This window comes from Miscanthus floridulus, chromosome 7 (genome assembly GCF_019320115.1).
Source record: "Miscanthus floridulus cultivar M001 chromosome 7, ASM1932011v1, whole genome shotgun sequence".
NCBI classification, from domain to species: Eukaryota; Viridiplantae; Streptophyta; class Magnoliopsida; order Poales; family Poaceae; genus Miscanthus; species Miscanthus floridulus.
In genome coordinates this window covers 86,481,759-86,503,950 of record NC_089586.1, presented here as the reverse complement: position 1 = coordinate 86,503,950, position 22,192 = coordinate 86,481,759, and the positions used below count along the sequence as shown (strand labels likewise).

The window sequence follows — 22,192 nt, the reverse complement described above, 5'->3', positions numbered from 1 at the left end:
TGGCCGCTTGCAGTCCTTGGCGACATGGCGGAAGCCATGGCAGCACAGGCAACGCGACTCATTAGCTTCTAATGTAATGGTGTTTGCGAATTAATAAAGTGCTCCAGGTTGCTTTCCTCGAGAAAAAAATAGCAGCGTTACCCATGTGACCCATTTGCGTAGTACGCTATGGAACATGTGGAGTATATCAAGCAAGCAATATACTCCTATAATATGTAGATATATCTCCTGAAGTAAGCCATACAATCAATCAATATATACTATAATATATGTGTAGATATATCTCCAAAAATAAGCCATAGTATTAGTAGAGGATGCAAATAATATGTAGATATATCTACTGAAGTAAGCCATACAATCAATCAAATATGTAGTATAATATATGTGTAGATATATCTCCAGAAATAAGCCATAGTAAGCATGCATACGATACGCGTATAAAAAGGGCCGGGGTCTCATCCCCTCCCCGCAATTCTGTCACACCAACAAGATAATCTTTCCGCGTTTATTTTGACTTGTACATCTAGAAGGTGTACAATGGTGACGACTGTGCTGTTGGCTGTCTTTGTAGCCGTCGTCCTCGCCGCGGTGGTGTACCGCCACTTCCTGCCGCTGCTCCGCAACCCCGACGCCCCAAGGGGCAGCTTCGGCTGGCCCCTCGTCGGTGAGACCATCGGCTTCCTCCGCCCCCACGCCTCCAACACCACCGGCGACTTCTTGCACAGTCACATCACCAGGTTCGTTAAGTTCGTCACCATGCACATGCATGGACGTTAATAATTCTATCTAGTAGTCAGTCAGCATCTATCGTTAAATTGGTTCCAGAGTAGTACATGCGTCCTTCGTTGCTCATGATGGTCTCTCGTTTCCCACGCGGCCGGCACGCATACGCCGCTGCCGCTGTCGCGCCACCGTGCTCGGCCGGCATGCAGGTACGGCGCGGTGTTCAAGTCGCACCTGTTCGGCGCGCCGACGGTGGTGTCGTGCGACGAGGAGCTCAACCACTTCGTGCTGCAGAACGAGGAGCGGCTGTTCCAGTGCAGCTACCCGGGCCCGATCCGCGGCATCCTGGGCGGGTCCTCCCTCCTGGTGGTCACGGGCGAGCGCCACCGCCGGATACGCGGCATGGCGCTGGCCTTCGTCGCCTCCACGGGGCTGCGGCCCGCCTACCTCGCCGACGTCGACCGGGCCGCGCGCGCCGTCGTCGCGTCCTGGCGCGGCCGCTGCGCCGCTGCCTTCTGCGACGAGGCAAAACAGGTGACGTCCCAGCAGCTCTCTCCGTCCCTAAGCTAGCCTTTGCGCAGGCGCGTTAGCTCCTGTGGATGTACAAGGTCTCCAGATCGGTGGCCGGCCAGACAAGATCCCGTGTGACAAGGGACAGCACTGCGCTGTAGCCGCTCGCGTGTGCATGTTTTGTCTGCACACTGGCACACTGCACTGCACGCGTGGTCTTTCTATACTCCAGATTCTATCATATCCCAAAGCTCCGAGTTAGGCTCGGTTTAGTTTCTAAAAATTTTTACCTCCTGTAGTAAAAGAGCATGTTTAGACATATGCATGGAACACTAAATGTAGACGAAAAAAAACTAATTGCACAGTTTTCGGCAAAATCGCGAGACGAATCTTTTAAGCCTAATTAGTCCATGAAAAGCCTTAAGTGCTACAGTAACCCACGTGTGCAAATGACCGATTAATTAGTATCATTAGATTCGTCTCGCAGTTTTCTGATGGGTTCTGTAATTTGTTTTTTTATTAGTATCCAAAAACCTCTCCCAACATTCTTCCGACACATTCGATGTGACACCAAAAATTTTTCACCTCCCCACTAAACACACCCTTAGCGTGTCTCTCTTTCTGGCTTGAATTGACTCTGCGTTGTTTGTATGCATGTTTGGCCGGCACTTGGCATGCAGTTTGCATTCGGCGCCATCGTGGAGCAGGTGCTGGGCTTGTCCCCGGAGGCGCCGCTCATCTGCAGGCTCCTCGAGCACTACTCCACCTTCATGAAGGGGCTCGTCTCTCTCCCTCTCAACATCCCAGGGACACCGTATGCCAGAGCTGTAGAGGTGCGTAACTATAGTAAGTATATCCGTGGTCAAATATCTGCGTAACTATAGTAAGTATATCCGTGGTCAAATATCTTAGGCGTATGATTTTTTGTTATTGTTCAGGCAGGCGCAATTTTGTCATTGTTCTTATATAAAAAAAATTCTAATTGTTCCTTCTGAGTTGTTCTATTAATTGTTATCTGAAAATTCCGAAAAATTCAGTCACTTTAAATATAGCAACTCCCTATAAGTACGAGGAATGTAGTTATTCCATCAAATTTAAGGGATGAACTCACGATGCTCCACTCTATCTAAAATGGGATTGTTCCTCTCAAACCATAGTTTTACTTCTCTGATAGTCTTCGTCGCTTAATTTAGTCTTATGAACTATTATGAGCAGGCGAGGAGGAAGATATCTCTCACTTTGGAAGAGATTATGGACGAGAGGTGGAAGGGCGATGATGGGTCATTTAGGAAGTCTGCTTTCATAGACGTGCTCATCGCAAATAGCGAGCTGTCCCACGATGACAAGGTCACCTTCGTGCTGGACTCGCTTTTAGCAGGCTACGAGACCACCTCCGTCTTGCTGTCCATGCTCGTGTATTTCGTCGGGCAATCTCCCCAGTGTCTGGAGCAACTGAAGGTGCGTACGATACGACAGGGATCATATGGTGCCTGCATTTTAAGGTGAATAATCAGTTTGCTGATCAAACTGTTGTGTTGAAAGATATACTTGTTGGCCCGATTGGATATCAGATTTAGATCTGGAACTACTAGAGGACAACTTGGTCCTTGGCCGTTTGGATTGAATAGAAATGTAATGACTTATTTTTTTTTTACAATGACACTCCCTTGCCTTTTATAGGCAAATGAGACTCCCAGTTGCTACAACATATTCTAATGAGCATATTCTTAACACTAGGTTTAGAAGTCAAAAAAAGTAAAAAGTGCAGAAAAAGTAAGATATAAGTGCTTTAGCACTAGGCCTATCGGTCAATACTGAGCAATTTCCTGTGTAATATGTAGGTAGAGCATGAGAGCATAAGGTCCAGCAAGGCAACAGATGAGTTCTTGACCGCTGAGGACTACAGGAAGATGGAATATACCCAACGTGTAAGCTGCTTGATTCATCTCTCTGTTGAGAAGCGGACGATAAACAAACTCATGCCTCTTGTGTTATCTGAAAAACATTTGTTTTAGTTAGCATGATACTCCATAGGAGTAATATAGACGATATATGCTTGCATTAAAATATAATGCAGCCCAACATTTGCCTGCATGATGTTGCAGGTTATCAACGAGACGTTGAGATGCGGTAACATTGTCAAGTTTGTGCACCGGAAGGCCCTTAAGGATGTCAGATATAAAGGTAAAATAAAATGGATATACTTTTTTTTTGGGTGATCATATATATGATCATTTCTAACACACTTTGCCATGATGGGAGGATTATTGCACTGTTCCTTAATTTTGTGGTATCTATTACTGGCTGTGTGGTGCCTCCCAATGACTGTAAAATCAGTATATGCTGCGAGAGGATATGTCTGTTCCAGTGTCCCTAATCCCTATTGTACTTTGTTTTGGCAGGGTATGTGATCCCAGCTGGCTGGAAAGTGCTGCCAATTTTGGGCTCCGTTCATCTGGACCCTGCGCTCTACAAGAACCCCCAAGAGTTTGATCCTTGCAGATGGGAGGTACACGCACGCATGAACCGTGTTGTTTGATCGATTCGATCGATCCCAGTACTCCCTAGCTACTGATGCGATGAGTTCGTTATTTATCTGCATTGCAGGGGCTGGACCAGACGTCGTCAGGCAAGAAGTTTGCGCCCTTCGGCGGCGGACTCCGGCTGTGCCCCGGCTCGGAGCTGGGCAAAGTGGAGGCTGCCTTCTTCCTGCACCACCTCGTGCTCCAGTACAGTTGGAGGTTGGACGGCGAGGACGTCCCGATGGCGCACCCGTACGTGGAGTTCAGCAAGGGCCTGCCCATCGAGATATGGTGCCACCAGCAGTCTGATGCGGCCCCTTGGTTCGTCGGGCAGCTCTAGCGTCCATGCATCCAGCTATCGATCGATCAAGAAGCAGGAAGCAGGAGCTGAGGACGACGAACGACTCAACTCTTGACAGTAGTGCTACACTGACTGACGGAGCGGAAGCCAGCCGGAGCCCCTCCAAAAGCGCCCTTAACCTTAGTTTTAATATACCGCCTTGGATCTTGGATGCTGTATAATGTGCATGGCAACCTGTCAAGTATGCTAAGCTATACACATAGAGGGTGATTGGTTGCTCAAGGGTCAGCGAGCCGGGATGGAGTGGCTGTCCAGGCTCTTTCCAGCCATGATAAGACTATGCACTTTGCTGTGTTTGGTTATATATCTTTGTTGTTGGTCCAGTACGAAATGATATCGTGTTTGGTTGCACGCATGCATCAAAGTTTTGAGTGTCTGACACATGGGCCCCTGCACCATGCATGTATGAAGCCATCCCGGCTTGCGAGGGAAGGTGAAATTGAGAAGACGAAGACGTGCGGGATGGAGGGAGGTAGATGAATGGAACGAAGCAGGCAAAACGTACAAGGATGGAAACCAAAGATAGTGCACCACTTGGTACCGGATGGGACTCCGGACGATGCGAGCAGGGCAACAATCACCCTCATAATGTATGTAGAGCTCAACTACGTGCCTAGTAGTACTCCCCATAGAATCAGACCCAATGGAATTTCCCGCTCCGGACGGTGTCCCTAGCTAATAACCAATCGATCCATGTCACACGCCGCGTACTAAGCGATCGTTCCCTATGCGGCCAACACTAGTACAGAAACAAGCTGTACTCCCGGTTGGGAAACCCCTTCAGTCCCGGTTTCCCAACCGGGAGCACGAATCCGGGACTAAAGGGCCCCTCCTTTAGTCCCGATTTCTCGCCCGGGACTAAAGGTCGGTTGGTAATACCAACCGGGGCTAAAGAGGCCTCTCGGCCTGACCACGTGGGCTGACCCTTTAGTCCCGGTTACCAACCGGGACTAAAGGTTTTCCTTTTTCTGTTCTTTTTTTTGTTTCTATTTTCAATTGATGATTCGTTTTGGTTTTCGAATAGGTTTTCAAATACGCATTCTACGCCCACCAGATGCAAGAGAACCAAATTGAGGACACCCTGCAACAGATCTAGATCAAAACAAGAGCACAGATCTAATCAAACTGAACAAATCCAAACCACCACAGACAACTAGATTGAGACCAAATCGAAACCACTATGAACAACTAGACCAAATCGAATAGAAACATACTGAGTCATAAATCAAGGAAGCATGAAGGTGGGCACAAATCAAATATGAGCGGAGACCAAATTACAAATCCCTAGATTCCCTAATAGACGAGCACACGGAGGCGTCGAGCTTGGCCAACTGCTTGACGCTGCAGGGACCTCGTCCGCGTCGGACCGGAGCACGCCTGGTGCCCTGCCGAGCCACCGCCGGGCTGCCGCGTGCGACCAGCGGCAAGCCTACCACCGTCTGGCCGCCGCGTGCGAGCCGTTATCGGCCGCCCTGCGCATGCCGTCGCTGGGCGCTCTGCGCGAGCCACCACTGGGCCACCGCTGATTCGAGAGAGGCTCACATGGTTTTTGGATTTTGGTCAAGAAGCAAAGAGGAACGAGGATGCTTTCCAGCACTTGCGAACTTTAGGGCCTGGCTACCACACAGCAAGCAGATAATAGAGAGAAGCCACGGGAGGAACAAAGGGATAAGGACAGGGGGTCACAGAAAAATGCGATGGACTGAGATTATGGAGAGTGAATCAGCTCGCGCGGCTCGGGGAGGAAGATATAGGAGGGGACCTTTAGTCCCGGTTGGAGACAGCAACCGAGACTAAATGTCTCTTTCTAGTCTCGGACGGAGCCTCCAGCCAGGAGTAGACTTTTACTCCCGGTTGGAGGGACCAACCGGGAGTAAAAGTTAACCTTTAGTCCCGGTTGGTAGCTCCAACCGGGACTAAAGGTCCCCTGCAGCAAAAGCCTGCCGCAGTAGCCGTTGGACAGAGACCTTTAGTCCCGATTAAAGCTACCAACCGAGACTAAAGGTTTCTCTAGTCCCGACGCGAAAAATATCGAGACTAAAACCAAATTTCAAAGTGGATCCAAAATCGTTTCTCTACTAGTGCAGCACATCCATGCTCGTTGGACTGGAACCCAATTCGCCATGAACTGATTGCCTCTTCGACGATTCGCTGCCTCACGAGGATAGGCAGCACCAGGCAACAGCGATATGGGAACTTACATGGGCTGCAGAAACCGTAACACTAGTTGGCCTAAACAGAGCCCAGCTACAATAACGATTCGTTTAGACCCCATCTCGTCTTCGTCCTCCACCAGTCCAACACAAGAAAAGCTGTTTCTCAAAAAAAAGGAAAGCTTCTCAGTTCTCTTATTTTCTCACAACAAAACAACATCGGTCGGCTTATCAGTCAAAGAAACCATCATCCGAACAACACTATCATTATACGATGGCCGATAAGTTTAAACGAACATGGTGCAGCCATAGCCAGACCTCGTCATATTGGATCCTCCGTCCCTGCCTAGGAGGATCAGGTGATTGCGGGGATGCGAGAAGACGCAGCAACGGGAGCCCGCGAGGAAAGCTCCGCGGCGGGGAGGCCAGGAGACACGAGACACGCGACCAACTTGGAATTTGGAAAGAAGCGCGCTGGCCGCTGGGTAAACAGGAGACGCCATTGCGCTGGCAACGTGGAGCATTACCCGCTGGTCCGCTACCGGCCGTCGGGATCAGAATGGGCCACATGGAAACGGACCAGATGTTTCAGCTTGGTCTTCCGCGTTGTGACTCCCGTATTTTTTTTTGTTTTTTTCCTTTTTTTAAAGTTTTTCACAAATATGTTCTTGATGTTTAAGCTCGGCGCCACCATCGATGACGCCGAGCTAAGAGTCCAGATTTTAAAAGCTTACCTCCAGGAACATATTTGTGAAAAACTTTCAAAAAAAAACCAAAAAATAAAAAATTCGGTTGTGACTCCAACCGAAGACGGCAGTGCAGCCAGAGCAAATCGTCGGAAGGAAACAATTTTACTGCTAGACTCGGTGGGGACTTTCTAACGTGCTAACTGCTAAGCCTTCTAAAGGATGTGTTAGCCTTTTCCTTCCAGGTCGGTGGCGCAGGCATGAACAATCCATAGACAGGATTTTGTTAGATAAAAAACCCATGGACAGGATGTTGTCGGTAGGTTTGTAATGATCAAGTATTAACAAAATCTTTGTACGCTATTTTGTTCTTCTTTTGGTACAATGAGATTAAATATAAACAAGATGAATGTAATTTTCTTTGAATCATCAATGTCGGCGTTTTTTGACCAAACACATTAATCGTCAACCACCGAAACCATTCAATACACTAGATGCTCAAAAAAATGGCACGTAATTTGCATGATTTGCTCAAAACTACACAAGCTGATCACAAGCCAACATATCGCGGCCAACAAGACACTGCATCTTTGCTTTGCATATTTGATAAACCTGAGCACCCATGTCCATTTGAAGACATTGCAAGAAAATGACAGGACACCCTTTATTCATACGTGAGTCATTTCAGTAAATTTCGTAACATCATTATTAATAGCATAAACAAGTCCAGATGCAAGTCGCTAGCAGGGAAAAAAATTGAGTCCACATTCACTTTGTTTGATTATTTTTCCATTCTTTAGCCATCTGGCTAATGCTGAAATTTGGTTTATGCTGATGCTTATGCTAAAATATTGTAAAAAATATATTATTTTATGGCTAAAAAGTAATTCTAAATTAGCTCAAGCAAACAGAGCTTAAATCCATGGAAGTAACCGACCAAAATGCTCCCGACTAAGCAATAAATAAGAAAGCAGCAAGCATAAACTTCTGTCAATTATTGCTTCTCCACTCTCTTCTCCATGAGTACAGCAAGCTAGCACCTCCCTACACCCCTCTGCACCTGGGAAAAATTCTCTTTCTCTGTGCCAGAAGTAGCAGATCAACATGATGCCACAAGTAGTAGCTCAGGCTGTGTTTAGTTCGTGAAATTTGGGAATTTGGTTACTGTAGCACTTTCGTTTTTATTTGGTAATTAGTGTTCAATCATAGACTAATTATGCTCAAAACGTTCGTCTCGCGATTTCCAACCAAACTGTGCAATTAGTTTTTTTTCGTCTACATTTAATGTTACATACACATATCGAAAGATTCGATGTAATGGCTACTGTAGCACTTTTTAGGAAACTTTTTGGAAACTAAACACAGCCAGACACTTCCCCCCAAAATCAGATGAAGCATTCAAGCTGGTAACTAACAGTCCAGCTTTTATCAGCCTGTTCGGGAGGCCGTATCGTATCGTGGATTATTTACTGCTGGCTGGTTTGGTGTGAGAGAAAAACACTGTCCCCGGCTGAAAATTTACGATCGTTTACGAGCAAGCGAACAGGCTTATACTGTTCCTCACGCCAAGCACCAGAGAAGTATGTCGAGCAGCAACTCCACTGTGCTCCTTTCTTCTTTCTTGCAAGCAACATGATGTTGAAGTATAAGTGAATTGTTTATCTACCCCATTAGTTTAAGCTTTTAGGTTGGTGTAAAAAAAACTAGAGGTCACAAGTTTGAATTCTAATTAGCACAATTAAATAAAATAATTGTTAATAAATAGGCAAAGATCTGGAAACAGTGAGGGGTGGCTGCCATCTCTATCTCTTTGCACCACTGGGTGTCATGTGGTGTGGGAGCACACATCACATAAAAGCATGCTGTGCGCGGTGTTCTCCTTATCATTTTTTTAATTACAGCCAAAAACAAATTGTAGGTGTCACTTTTTTCCCATGTTCTCCTTATCAAAATCTTTTTAATTTCAGCCAAAATTTTTTTTGTAGGTATCACTTTTTGTCGACCAATGCTCATATGTTACACCTCGCTTGTGAATACAGGGGCATACAAGAAAACTAACACATGACTTACTAACTGCTATATGTTTGTCCTATTCCACATATGTTATACCTCGCATAGGCTCTTGTTATAACAACTAAGAGGTAAGAGTTGACAAATTGAACGTTTTGTGGTTTTAATCCGTAATTATTGATCAGTTTTGCATAATGAAAATTTAAATTATAGAGTAATTGTAGGTTAGATTATCGTCCTAGCAAACTTAAAATGTGCCTTGCTGTTATTCTTATTAATTTGAGATACATGTTTTGCTCGTGGACCTTGCGTTCGCACACAAAACACAACCAGCCTGTTCGGTTGGCTGGTTCGTATCGTTGTTGGTTCGTGAAGAAATACTGCTGGCTGGTTTGTGTGAGAGAAAAATACTGTTTCGGCTGAAAATTTACGATCGTTTACGACAAGCCACAACGAACAGGCTGACCACTGCAAAACTCCCAAAGCTCTGTTGTACTGTTTGTACTACGAACATGCATGTACCCAATCTCTTAATTATTAGGTTCTACTGTACATAGTAGCATCATCTACATATCATTTCAAGACTAGGAATATATAATGTACAAATCTCTTCACTGTTTATTGATTGAGCTCGCTGGACGCCGTTAATGAACAAGCGCCCTGTTCGTTTGGCTTATAAATCGTATTTTTTTCAGCCAACGAATTGTTTTTTCTCTCACGACAAATCAGTCAACAGTACTTTCAGTCATGTCTTATCAGCCAAGCGAACAGGGCAAAGAACAACTTCTGGCACAGTTGATCTCACTGCCTTAGTATAGATGTATCTGATCCCATTTTTGAAGTCAAGTCATATATGTGTTTTTTAAATCATTCCTATTGGTGCATGATCCCATCTCTATTCGATCTGGTGGAACCGTCAAAGTCGCAGACGCCAGACGGGACGCCGTAGTCGATCAACTTGATATCTGTTGGCCGGTCGGTGCACGCCGCGTATAGTTTAGCGCCATCCGTACGTACTAACCTTGACACAGGCACATGCACTCAAAATCTCAAATACGGGTGAAAACCAGGTGTGACTACGGTGACATTAACAGCATGAAGAAACGTTAGTTTAATTGCTGGCGGCATGAGTTGGCATACGTACTGCATCTTGCCAACAACAAACACCGGTAAAAAAACTGGACGCGTGCATCTCGTAGGACGAGTGTCAGTACCGTAGGTAATTAATAACATACTTAAATTTTATGGATTACTGATCAGGGATAAACTTCTTGGAGTGGAAATCAGGAAGGTGACCCGGGATAACTAACTTCGTAGGGCTTTATTTGGATCCAGTCAGATTTGCATCAATTCACGTGTGTTGGGGTGGATTGGAATAGAACTTAAACAAAATTCGATCCTAATCTACTTGAACCACATGTAATATATCTTGCAGCCGCTTGCAGGCGTCTCTGATTGACTGCATCTTGCTCGTGCAGTAAAAAAATATGCCCTTGCGGAGTAAGAGTTATATCTTGAGACTTTTCCCTGTGTGCCCTTATAAAAGATCGTAATTCCCTGTGTGCCCCTGAAAAAATTCAGCGGTCTTCAGCGCCACTACTTCAACTTTTTCGTGTCATCCATGCCACTTCCGTCAGTTTGGGCTCTAACGCCGTTAAACTGCAGGTGTGAAAAGACGAAAATGCCCTTAAGTTCAAATATGTTATTAATTTTTTTTGAGCATCTTAACGACTTCAAATGAAAAAACTCAAAACTAGAAAGTTGTAGATCTCGTCGAGATCTATAATTTTCATATAAATTTTTTTTTCATTTAATTTCGCAAAAAAAAATATGATTTGATATGATTAATATATCTTAGAAAAATCATATTATTTTTTTTGCGAAATTAAATGAAAAAAAAATTTATATGAAAATTATAGATCTCGACGAGATCTACAACTTTCTAGTTTTGAGTTTTTTCATTTGAAGTCGTTAAGATGCTAAAAAAAATTAATAACATATTTGAACTTAAGGGCATTTTCGTCTTTTCACACCTGCAGTTTAACGGCGTTAGAGCCCAAACTGACGGAAGTGGCACGGATGACACGAAAAAGTTGGAGTAGTGGCGCTGAAGACCGCTGAATTTTTTCAGGGACACACAGGGAATTACGATCTTTTATAAGGGCACACAGGGAAAAGTCCCTTATATCTTCTAGGGTTAGTTATTGTTGGAATGTATATATTACTGGGGAATGGAATGTTGTGTAGTTGTATGGACATGGTTTACGCTAGCTACATCATCTGTGCTGTCGTTGGATCTTACTTAGCTGGGTGTATATCCCTTGTTTGTCCAGCTAGCTAAAAAATTGTCTTTTGGATCTCTGGACAAATATGGTCTAGTCAGCTTTTTGAAAACTTCTTAGGTTGATGGAAATATCGATCCACACGATCGATTCCTTACATTTTTTTTAGCTAACGGAACAGATGATTCCAACAAAAGCTGTTTGCGTTAATTGGAGGCTTCTTGCAGCCGCGCTGTTAGGAATAGTCAAGGTATTTTGAATTAATTCTTGGTTGACATCGACAAAGTAATACATGAGGAACACGCTACCCAATCAACAGACCCTACGCCATAGCGATGACATGGCATTTCACATCAGAAAAAATGGAGACAATCAGCCTGTTCGCTTGTTGGTTTCAGCCAGCCCAAACCAGCCAGCCAACAGTATTTTTCTCTCACAACAAACCAGCACCAGCCAGCCCAAACCAGCCCAGAAACTAACCAGCGAGCAGGCCGAATGTACGTAGTTCGTCCACTCCATAGGATACGCGCAGAATCGGACATGCACCTCTTCGAGGACTGCAGGTTCACCAAGCCTTAGTGGAATGAAATCGCCACCTGAACGGCAATTCCTAATTCGCACCCGAATGCCTGGCCGCTTAGGCCATATCAGCTGCGCCGAGTGCAAGCAGGAGAGGCCTCCGCTCGATCATCATCCTAGTATGTTGGGAGGTTTAGAAGGGAAAAAATGCAAGAGTTTTTCAGCACGCAGAATCCACAAACCTTGCTGTGCTTCAGAAAATCAAGGAAGAGATGGGAGTGTGGATCATGGCGGGAGCGAAGCACCTGGCTAATATTATGAGCCATCACTGTATGCAGTTTTGATCGGCACCTCCCCCAGTGGAGGTTTTTTTTCCTCTTTTGCTCTCTGTGTTTGTCATTTTTTTTCATGTGGCTGTACGGTATCTGTTCGAGCATTCTTTTTTTTTAATATAGCGAGCAGCTCTCCTCCGGTTCGTTTAAAAAAAACGCAGTTCGTCAGTGCCTCAGTACATATCTATCGCCACGCACAAGTACATATACCTATTTATCTAGTAGGAAGTTTCAAAATTCTTATGCAATTCATGCGCTGTATACATATATGCATGCAGAACTTTTTATTAGATAGTGTACTGGTATGTAGCATACGTAGTCAACGGTCTTATATGTTAATTTCCCTAGTAGTGTAACGCAAAAAAGAAGTGGTTCAAAGCTACAGCTACTGGTTGACTTGGACCCGTTCTGGGAAAGGCGAACTATTTCCTATTGTTTGTTGACATAGGCCCCGTTCGTTTCGCCGAAAAACAAGCAGAAATATTGTTCCGACTAATTTGTTGTGAGAGAAAAATAATATTTCAGCTGAAAAAATAAACTGAAAAGTACAGATCATAAGCCAAGCGAACATGGCCGTAGGCAGTAGTACAAAGTCAGGGAAAAATTTTCCCCAATCATCGGAGCTGTGTCTTCATCGAGTCATAACTGCTATCTTTATTTCTCGAACGGACCTTTGACGGTTCAAATAAAATCCACCTACACTATTTATTTGCTCGATTCAAATTGCATTGTGTCAAGGAATATGCAAGATGTTCAAACAAAACCCACGTACGTCATGTATTTGCTCGATTCAAATGATATGTAGTGCGTGACCTGTGGCCGGCTGCTGGGCAACACGTTGTTGATCTGTTCACCAATAAGGGACATTTAGCACGTCTAACAGAAGGAAATGGGCTGTCCTCCCCTTAACTTTACACATATCTGTCTCGTTGCACCATTCACGAGCAATTTGCAGTTTTGCACCAATTAGCGGGTTGCGTCATACGAAGCTAGCCATTTAGCTTTAACGACGGATAGTTGAGTTTTTTTTTTCAAAAAAATGCTATCCCGTTTAAAAGTGTCCTAAAAACCCTAGAAGTACTAACATTTGTTGATGGATAGAGCACAAACCAATCCATCAAAACCATAAAATGAAGGAATTTATCTAGCATTTCCGTTATAACCAATTAGTCATATCATCGCGTGTCATCGTCCAACTTACTATTAATAACAGGAGAAATGTCACTACGCCAGATTCTTACAATAGGAACGGTGGTATTTTTACAGTAAGGGCGGCTGGGGTTGGGGGCGCCCCTACAGTGGGCATCCTCGGGCCCCAGCAGCCCAGCCGCCCCTACAGATGTCACTGTAGGGGCGGCTGGTAACCTGAGCCGCCCCTACAGTTGGGGTTGATCTGTAGGGGCGGCTCAATCACCAGCCGCCCCCACAGTGCCCATTTATCTTTTTTTAAATTTTAAAATTTAAAAGGTTCAAATTTAGTTAAATGATAAGATAACCAAAATAAAAGTTGTAGATATTGATGAGTTGAACAACTTTTGTATTCATCACTTTTACTTCTGAAATCATTTAGGGTTTTAAAATTTGGTTTGAACTTGTCAAATTTTAAATTTCAAATTTTAAAATGTGTAAAACATTGTCACATCCAAGTTTGATCCAACTTAAATGCTGAAGCATGATTTTAGAAATTTTTAGAAAAAAAAACCATCACATTTGGCGTTAGTATGAGGGAGAACAACTAGTTATAAAGTTTACCCACAGATTAAAAAGAGAAATCACACTGTTCTAGATGATCCTTACATGATCATAGTGAACAGTGTGATTTCTTTTTTTAATCTGTGGGTCAACTTTATAACTAGTTTTTCTTTCTTATACTAGCTCCAAATCTGATGATTTTTTCCTAAAATTTTATAAAATCATTCTATATCAATTTATTTTGTTGGTTTTGTCAATATATACATATAAAAAGTTTGAGCAATTTAAATTTTGAATTTCAAAAAAATGCAACTTCAGACAAGATTTTGGTACCCCAAATGATTTCAGCTGAAAAAGTGATAAATACCAAAGTTGAATAACTCATCAAGATCTACAACTTTTATATTAGTCATTTCTTCATATGACAAAGTGGTAATGACATTGTTCACAAATATAACACATCTCTTGTAAGGTTTTATAAACTATATGAGACATGTGTAAGATTAGTGAACAATGTGTGCTAAGAATTTATCAAATGAAAAATAACCAAAATAAAAGTTGTAGATATTAATGAGTTGAACAACTTTGGTATTCATCATTTTTTATGTTGAAATCAATTTGGGTCTCAAATTTTGGTTCCAACTTGTCGTTTTTCAAAATTTCAAATTTGAAAGGTTCAAATTTTGTCAAATGACAAGATGACTAAAATAAAAGTTGTAGATATTCATGAGTTGAACAACTTTGGTATTCATCACTTTTTATGTTGAAATAAAGTTGGGTCTCAAATTTTGTTTCGAACTTATCGTTTTTTAAAATTTCAAATTTGAAAGGTTCAAATTTTATCAAATGACAAGATGACCAAAATACAAGTTGTAGATCTTGATAAGTTGAACTTTGGTATTCATCACTTTTACATATGAAATCATTTAGGGTTTGAAAATTTGGTTTGAACTTGTCAAATTTCAAATTTTAAAATGTGTAAAACATTGTCACATCCAAGTTTGATCCAACTTAAATGCTGAAGCATGATTTTAGAAATTTTTAGAAAAAAATCATCACATTTGAAGTTAGTATGAGAGAGAACAACTAGTTACAAAGTTTACCCACAGATTAAAAAGAGAAATCACACTGTTCTAGATGATCCTTACATGATCACAGTGAACAGTGTGATTTCTTTTTTTAATGTGTGGGTCAACTTTGTAACTAGTTTTTCTTCCTCATACTAACTTCAAATCTGATGATTTTTTTCCTAAAATTTTATAAAATCATTCTATATCAATTTATTTGTTGGTTTTGTCAATATATATATGAAAAGTTTGAGCAATTTAAATTTTGAATTTCAAAAAAATGCAACTTCAGACAAGATTTTGGTACCCCAAATGATTTCAGCTGAAAAAGTGATAAATACCAAAGTTGAATAACTCATCAAGATCTACAACTTTTGTATTGGTCATTTCTTCATATGACAAAGTGGTAATGACATTGTTCACAAATGTGACACATCTCTCGTAAGATTTTTTAAACTATATGAGACATGTGTAACATCAGTGAACAATGTATGCTACGAATTTGTCAAATTAAGAAATGACCAAAATAAAAGTTGTAGATGTTAATGAGTTGAACAACTTTGGTATTCATCATTTTTTATGTTGAAATCAATTTGGGTCTCAAATTTTGGTTCCAACTTGTCGTTTTTCAAAATTTCAAATTTGAAAGGTTCAAATTTGATCAAATGACAAGATGACTAAAATAAAAGTTGTAGATATTAATGAGTTAAACAACTTTGGTATTCATCACTTTTTATGTTGAAATCATTTTGGGTCTCAAATTTTGGTTCGAACTTATCGTTTTTTAAAATTTCAAATTTGAAAGGTTCAAATTTTGTCAAATGATAAGATGACCAAAATAAAAGTTGTAGATCTTCATGATCTCTACAACTTTGATGTTTATCAAATTTTCATTTGAGATCATTTGGTGTCTCAAAATTATTTTAGTAGTTTTAATTTTAATTTTTTAAAATTTAATTTTTTTCCCATTTTAAAGGTTCCATTTTGCAATTTTAAACTGTCGTAGTTGTTTTAGTTATTGTATATGTAAATATATCTATAAAAAAATAATTATAAAATTTTGTACTGTATTATTTATTATTTACATATGAATAATTCATTTTGATTTAGAATTTTGAAAAAAAAAATTCAACTGTATGGGCGGCTTATAACCTCAGCCGCCCCTACAGTGGTTCGCCTTAGTTGGTTGCTGCCTCTGCTTCCCGACGCTTCTCTTCCCTTCCCCACGCTTCTCCTCCGTATTCCTCCCTCTTCCTGTCCCGAGCCCAACACCCTCCCGCGGAACGACGCCTGCGCCTCTGCCGCCTCCGTCCCCGCCTTCCCTTCCTCTCTCTCCCTCGCCCTCTCCCGACGTGCCGGCCTGCCGGCAGGGCCCCAGCACCGCCGCCTCACCGCGCCACGCGCTCGCCCACCGATGGCGCCCCCGGGTTGCGGTGTGCCGCCACGCGGGCGCCCCGGCGGCAGTCGTACCCGCCCACGCCACAGCCCAAGCGGGCCTCGCCGGTGGCCGCCGGCGCGGGTGCCTCCTACGCGGCTTGCTCATGCCGATTCGCATCTCCTCCTCCTGTGCCCCACGAAACCCTAGCTACCTTTCTTCATCTCATTGGCCCATGATTGCTTAGGGTTTGGGGCTTCGGCGGCTGGAGCCAAATCCGGACGGTGTCGGAGGCCGCTGGCGTCCACACGCTACCCCGGACGGAGCCCATGGTGTCGGCCGAGTGGCTGCACGCCAACCTCAAGGACCCCGACGTCAAGGTGCGCACTAGTTCTAGCTGGAGTGTGGCGATCTGTGCTTGGCCTGTGAATCATTACTTGTACATCTTGTAGTAACTTGCAATTCGTCAAGTCAGTCATAGTATCGGTACCTCTTGATTGCTATTTTAGTAATCTTAGCTTAGCCGCCTGATAATCCATGAGAATTGTGTCAATAGATGACGCTGTCTGTGCTATGAAACCAGCGCTTAATTTGTGGATGAATGGATAAATTAATTTGTGGACGAATGGATAAATTGCTTATACTACAACTTAAACAAAGGGAAAACGAAATCTGAGGCTTGTTTGACACTATGGTATATACTAATACTAAGCAGGATTAGTTATATAACATATATCCATGAAGATTCAACTATAACAATGGGATTTATTTACCTGATACACTTTGTTCTGTCAAATGTGCCTTTCTTTTCATTAAGTATTTCTTAAGCTCATACTTCTGTTTAGGTACTTGATGCCTCTTGGTATATGCCTGCAGAACAAAGGAACCCATTACAAGAGTACCAGGTATTCATTCAGCTTGTTTGAGAATTTTAGAATAGATGTGTTACAACTTGCTAGTATGCCATTGAACTTGCATTTCTCTGATGATTTTGTACACATATCAAATCCCTCCGCACCCCTCTTCTCAAATTACACATCTCAACTTCAAATTAATCCATCAGTGTGTCATTCATTGATCACCACATGGCATCAGTAGGCTTACCTAACCACACTGACCTTGATATACTAGCGACTGTACCTAACTTGTCCATTATGAGAATTGCTAGGCCCATGATTTTGAAACTGTATAATGCAGATATTTTCATGCTTCAATCTTGTTTCTAGGTGGCCCATATTCCTGGTGCCCTGTTCTTTGATGTCGATGGAATATCTGACAGAACATCTAGTGTAAGTTTAGCTCTGTTGCTTGTACATTCTATTGTTAACGACTCAATATCATACAAACTCTTTATGTACTACATATAATTTTGGATTTTAACTGTTATTGTTGATTGCTTGATTCTCTCCTAGTACTATATTTATATTCCTTAGTCCTTGCTATAAATGATAAGTTTAGCTCTGTTGCTTTGTCAGCCATTTTTTTAACTTCCCAGTCCTTAGACTTACCACCTTATACTGTACAAACATTATCATTTGCTTTGTCAAGGTGATAATTTAAGCTGCTAAACATGGCATGCTATATAGTACTTGCACCTTTTGTATTTCTTGTTTATACTAACAATATCATCAGATCTGTTTAGTTGCTTTGGGGGGGTAAGCATCTGCTTTTGGATTTGAGATGTATTGTTTTTTCCCCTGGTTCAGTTACCACACATGCTGCCATCTGAAAAGGCATTTTCTGCTGCTATATCCGCTCTTGGCATCTACAACAAAGATGGGATAGTAGTTTATGATGGAAAGGGTCTATTCAATGCAGCTCGTGTTTGGTGGTATGCTTCTTTTGTTCACAAAAGTATATAAAAATTGCTAGGGTTGAGGACCAAGTTAGTAGTGGTTGAAACAAGATGCAAATCTTATTTGGTCATTAATGAGTAATGACTACTAAGTACCTCTTGCCATGCAATTCGTTGTTCGTAGTTTTTGATATTTGATAGAAGTTCTTCTATGCTTGTTACCTTGACAACAGGATGTTCCATGTATTTGGACATGATAAAGTTTGGGTGCTAGATGGAGGTTTGCCCCAATGGCGTGCTTCTGGGTATGATGTTGAATCAAGTGCCTCCAGTGATGCCATCCTAAAGGCCAGTGCTGCTGGTGAAGCAATTGAGAAAGTTTACCAGGGTCAATCGGTAATTTGTTCTATTATTTACCCTTTTTGGCAATACGTCCATTTCAAGTCACAAATGCACAGCAAGAACCTTGCTACTGCTGTTGAGCTATTGGACTCTTAGTTAAGTACGGATACTATTAGCAGATGCTCTAATTGGTGTTTAACCTCAATTTCAGCTATACATAACCTCAGTATGTTTCTCCAGGTTGGTCCAGCTACATTTGAAGCAAAGTTGCAGCCTCATCTTCTTTGGAGTCTTGATCAGGTCAGTTCTTAAGGGTCCCAAAAACTGCCTATTGTTGCCTTCGCAATTCACCGAACATGTTCCACATATTTCATACTACCTTGGTCCCAAAAAGAATGACCTTATAGGTTTAGTGAAAGTCAAACTGTTGTAAGTCTGACCAAATTTATAAAATAAAATGTATCAATATTTATGATACCAAATTAGTACCATTCAATTTGTCATGCAATATAGTTTCATGGTATACTGATTTGGTGTCCTAAATGTTGATACTTCTCTATAAATTAATCAAACTTATTATAGTTTGACTTTACTAAACCTATAAGGTGATTCTTTTTTTGGAAGGAGGTAGTAGCAACTAGCAACTAATAGACGATTTTTTCAGGTGAAAGAGAACATCAATACCCAGACACATCAACTTATAGATGCTCGATCAAAACCTAGGTATGTAACTCATATTCTAATTCTTAAGTCTATGAGTACATCTTACATGCATGCAGGAGCAGTGTATACAGCCTCTGCCTGTATCCATATCGCAGGAATGAGAATATTGTTAGCATATATATTTGCTGAGAACTCAGTCTAGCTTTTGCATTTTGATACTTAAGTATCTTTTAAGCAGTACACCATAGTAACACTAATACAGTTATGCTATAGAATATAGATATGTTTTTGTAATTCAAGTGTATTTTGTGTACTCATTCTAAATAATGGTCTTGTGTTTGTGGATGTATATATGTATATTTGTGGCGGTCAGATTCGAATTTAAATTATATATATATATATGTATGGTTAGATTTGAATTTGAATTATTTATTTTTTTTGCTGGAAAATCCACTACAAATACACACAGCAGGGGTGGCTGGTGATACAGCCACCCTTACAGAAGTCCACTACAGGGGCGGCTGATATTACCAGCCACCCCTACAGAGGGTATTGTAGGGGCGGCTGAAAACACCAGCTGCCCCTACAGAGGGCACTGTAGGGGCGGCTAAAAACACCAGCCACCCCTACAGAGGGCACTGCAGGGGCGGTCAGAAAACCGCCCCTACAGAGGCACCCTCTGTAGGAACACCCTGGGAAGGGTGGCTGGTGCAGCCGCCCCTACAGAGGCTCTAGAGCCACCCCTACAGTAACATTTTGTAGTAGTGTGTTTTGAAGCGTCCGTGTAGATTCATATGAAATGCTCTAAGAAAAATATATAAATCCTACAAATTCTCATAAACCTCCGGTCATCAATTCTATAGACCCTAATCATCAGCATCAATAATAAGCTACTAGATCTAAATCTTTTCAAAAATTTACCCACCTTCACCTTATAAAAATTCCTAAATTAATTAACAACTGAATATATATCTTGATTATAATAGTATCCCCTATATTATGAAAAATAATCTAAAACTACACCTAATCTTCATCAAAATCATTACTCATCAATGTCAAATATGATAAATAATATAAAGTAACCCTTCATTTTTTTATCTAAGTTATCTCCATCCTAGGAAAACAACCTAACAGAACCAAACCTATGCCATTATGAAAACAATTTAAAGTACCCTAATTTGCATAATGGCATATTTTTTTAGATTATGCACATCCATATCATTACTAAAAATCAATATTAACCTCAAAGACCATTGAAATATCATTTAAACAGTAAAAGGAGGTAAAACCATGCATTTAGGCCCTAAATACTTTATTAAATATAATTTAACAGTAAGAAAAAGAGGAAGTCTAAATAACCTAAATAGAATGGAGAGAAGTGTGATTAGATGAGCTAGATGGATGTTTAATTTACTATAATAGGATGATTTTGAGTGTGTTTGGTTTTATGCCATCCCACGCTATCAATGAGATAAGGCTGACACCCTTGTTGACACAACTGCTTTGTTAATTATGATTCTTAGAGCATCTCCAGCACACACTACCTATCCCACTACCTATCTCCAATTTAGGTAGTGGAGGACAAAAAATCCACTCAAGCATACTATGTACTAGGCCTCCTAGATTTGTTGGCTACCCAAATTCCCCCTCTCACTATCCATTCCTGTTGGCCTAAAGGTGGCTACCAAAAAATCTACTCGACCATTTTTCTCTTGCAGGCGCACGTCTTCCTCCCACACCTTGTGGCCACCGGCCTCCATCCACACCACCGCTGGCACCACAGGCCCGTCGCCGAACCTCCCATCGGCCGAATTGGGAGGTCCTCCGCTGAGGCCAGCCTTCCTCCGCCGCGGCTGGCGCTTTCCTCCGTTGGATCCAGGTCTCTAACCACATCCGCCTTGGCTGGTCTTCTTCCCTGCCAGCACCAGCCATCAGGCGTGCGCGAGGTGTGCGCTCCGCGACGTGGGCTTCCGTAGTGCGGCGAGCGCTCCCTAGCATGAGACCCCTCCATGGCTGGACGCTCTCTAACACGGCAGGTGCCTTGGTCGACGCGAGCCCCCTCCCTGACATGGCTCTCCTCCCCAGTGTGGGAGGGGGTGCAACACTCCCCGCTGGCCTCTCCTCCCGGTTCAGAGGGGCCCTGCTCGGCAGCCCTCCCCAGTCGGACGCGGCGCCCTGGTCCATGCAGCTTGCTATGGCCGAGTTCCTGTTGTCATAGAGAAGAATGAGAGACATTATGACACATGGGACCTATCGTGGGGTCGAAACCGCGGCAAGCATAGTTGTTCGAGTCGGTGTCAGAGTATGGGTCTCTGGTGGCTCGGGTGGACTCAAGAACACAAGAATCACAGAGAGGATGCAACGGTTTATCCTGGTTCAGGCCAGTCGATGCCCTACGTCCAGCAGCTGATGATCCTTATACTCAAAAGCACCTAAAATCAGGGGGTTACAACAGAGTGTATAGAGAGATTTGGTAGGGGGTTAGCTCGGTGCTAATCCTAAGGTTGCCTCACCACCGGTGGAGTCTTCCCCTCGTCGGAGAGGAGGAAGACGATGAGATGCAGTGGAGGAGCTCTCGGTGCCCCTCCTCTATGTTGCTATGCTCTCGGTGCTGAGCAGGAGTGGATCAAATGGAATGGAATGGAATGTCTTGGGTTCCTCTTCCCCCTCTCTCCTAGGTTTGACCTTATCCCTTATATAACGAGATAGGTCGGGTACATGGCGGTTTGGAGAGATGAGTCTATGGTCTACATACGTCGAAGTCCAAGAGGGTCATACAGCGGCGCTCTATGGACCGTGGCAGTGTCGTGGAGCTAAAGAAGCCTTGGGCATCGTCCGGCTGCTCTATTCTAACACTTTGCGTGTCAGGCTATGTCGGCTTAGACCGATCTCCCCCAAGTGGACCTTCTGGAGTCTTCTTAGTGGTGAAGGAGGTCGACTCCAGGGGCTGACACGTGGGCCCAGGAGATGCCTAGCCCTTGGAGGCTGTGGGAAGCTTGTCTTCTTGTGTCACGCCTCGTGCGTGACCCTATCATGAAAGTGGCCAACAAGGCCATGCCCGTAGCATGGTGTCTGTGAGCCCCCAAGCCTCGATGGCTCAGGGCTTGTCTTCTTATTCCTGGGCCTTAGCTGGCATCATAGGTCAGGCAGGAGCCAAGGC

At 42.9% G+C, this 22,192-nt stretch overlaps 2 protein-coding genes across 2 annotated transcripts; both read left to right on the top strand.

Annotated features, from left to right (window-relative positions):
* The first annotated feature begins 537 nt into the window (after positions 1-537).
* Positions 538-4,179, top strand: LOC136463684 (cytochrome P450 724B1-like). Its single transcript, XM_066462655.1, has 8 exons — positions 538-737; positions 933-1,257; positions 1,914-2,066; positions 2,449-2,691; positions 3,075-3,161; positions 3,339-3,417; positions 3,636-3,742; positions 3,841-4,179. The coding sequence occupies exons 1-8, from the start codon at positions 538-540 to the stop codon at positions 4,093-4,095; spliced, it is 1,449 nt and encodes a 482-aa protein (XP_066318752.1). The 3' UTR covers positions 4,096-4,179.
* A 12,343-nt stretch (positions 4,180-16,522) lies between these two features.
* On the top strand, positions 16,523-21,008 carry LOC136465802 (thiosulfate/3-mercaptopyruvate sulfurtransferase 1, mitochondrial-like). Its single transcript, XM_066464397.1, has 9 exons — positions 16,523-16,612; positions 17,078-17,137; positions 17,459-17,521; positions 17,939-18,063; positions 18,261-18,423; positions 18,610-18,669; positions 19,034-19,092; positions 19,149-19,200; positions 20,751-21,008. The coding sequence occupies exons 1-9, from the start codon at positions 16,562-16,564 to the stop codon at positions 21,006-21,008; spliced, it is 891 nt and encodes a 296-aa protein (XP_066320494.1). The 5' UTR covers positions 16,523-16,561.
* Positions 21,009-22,192: the final 1,184 nt, after the last annotated feature.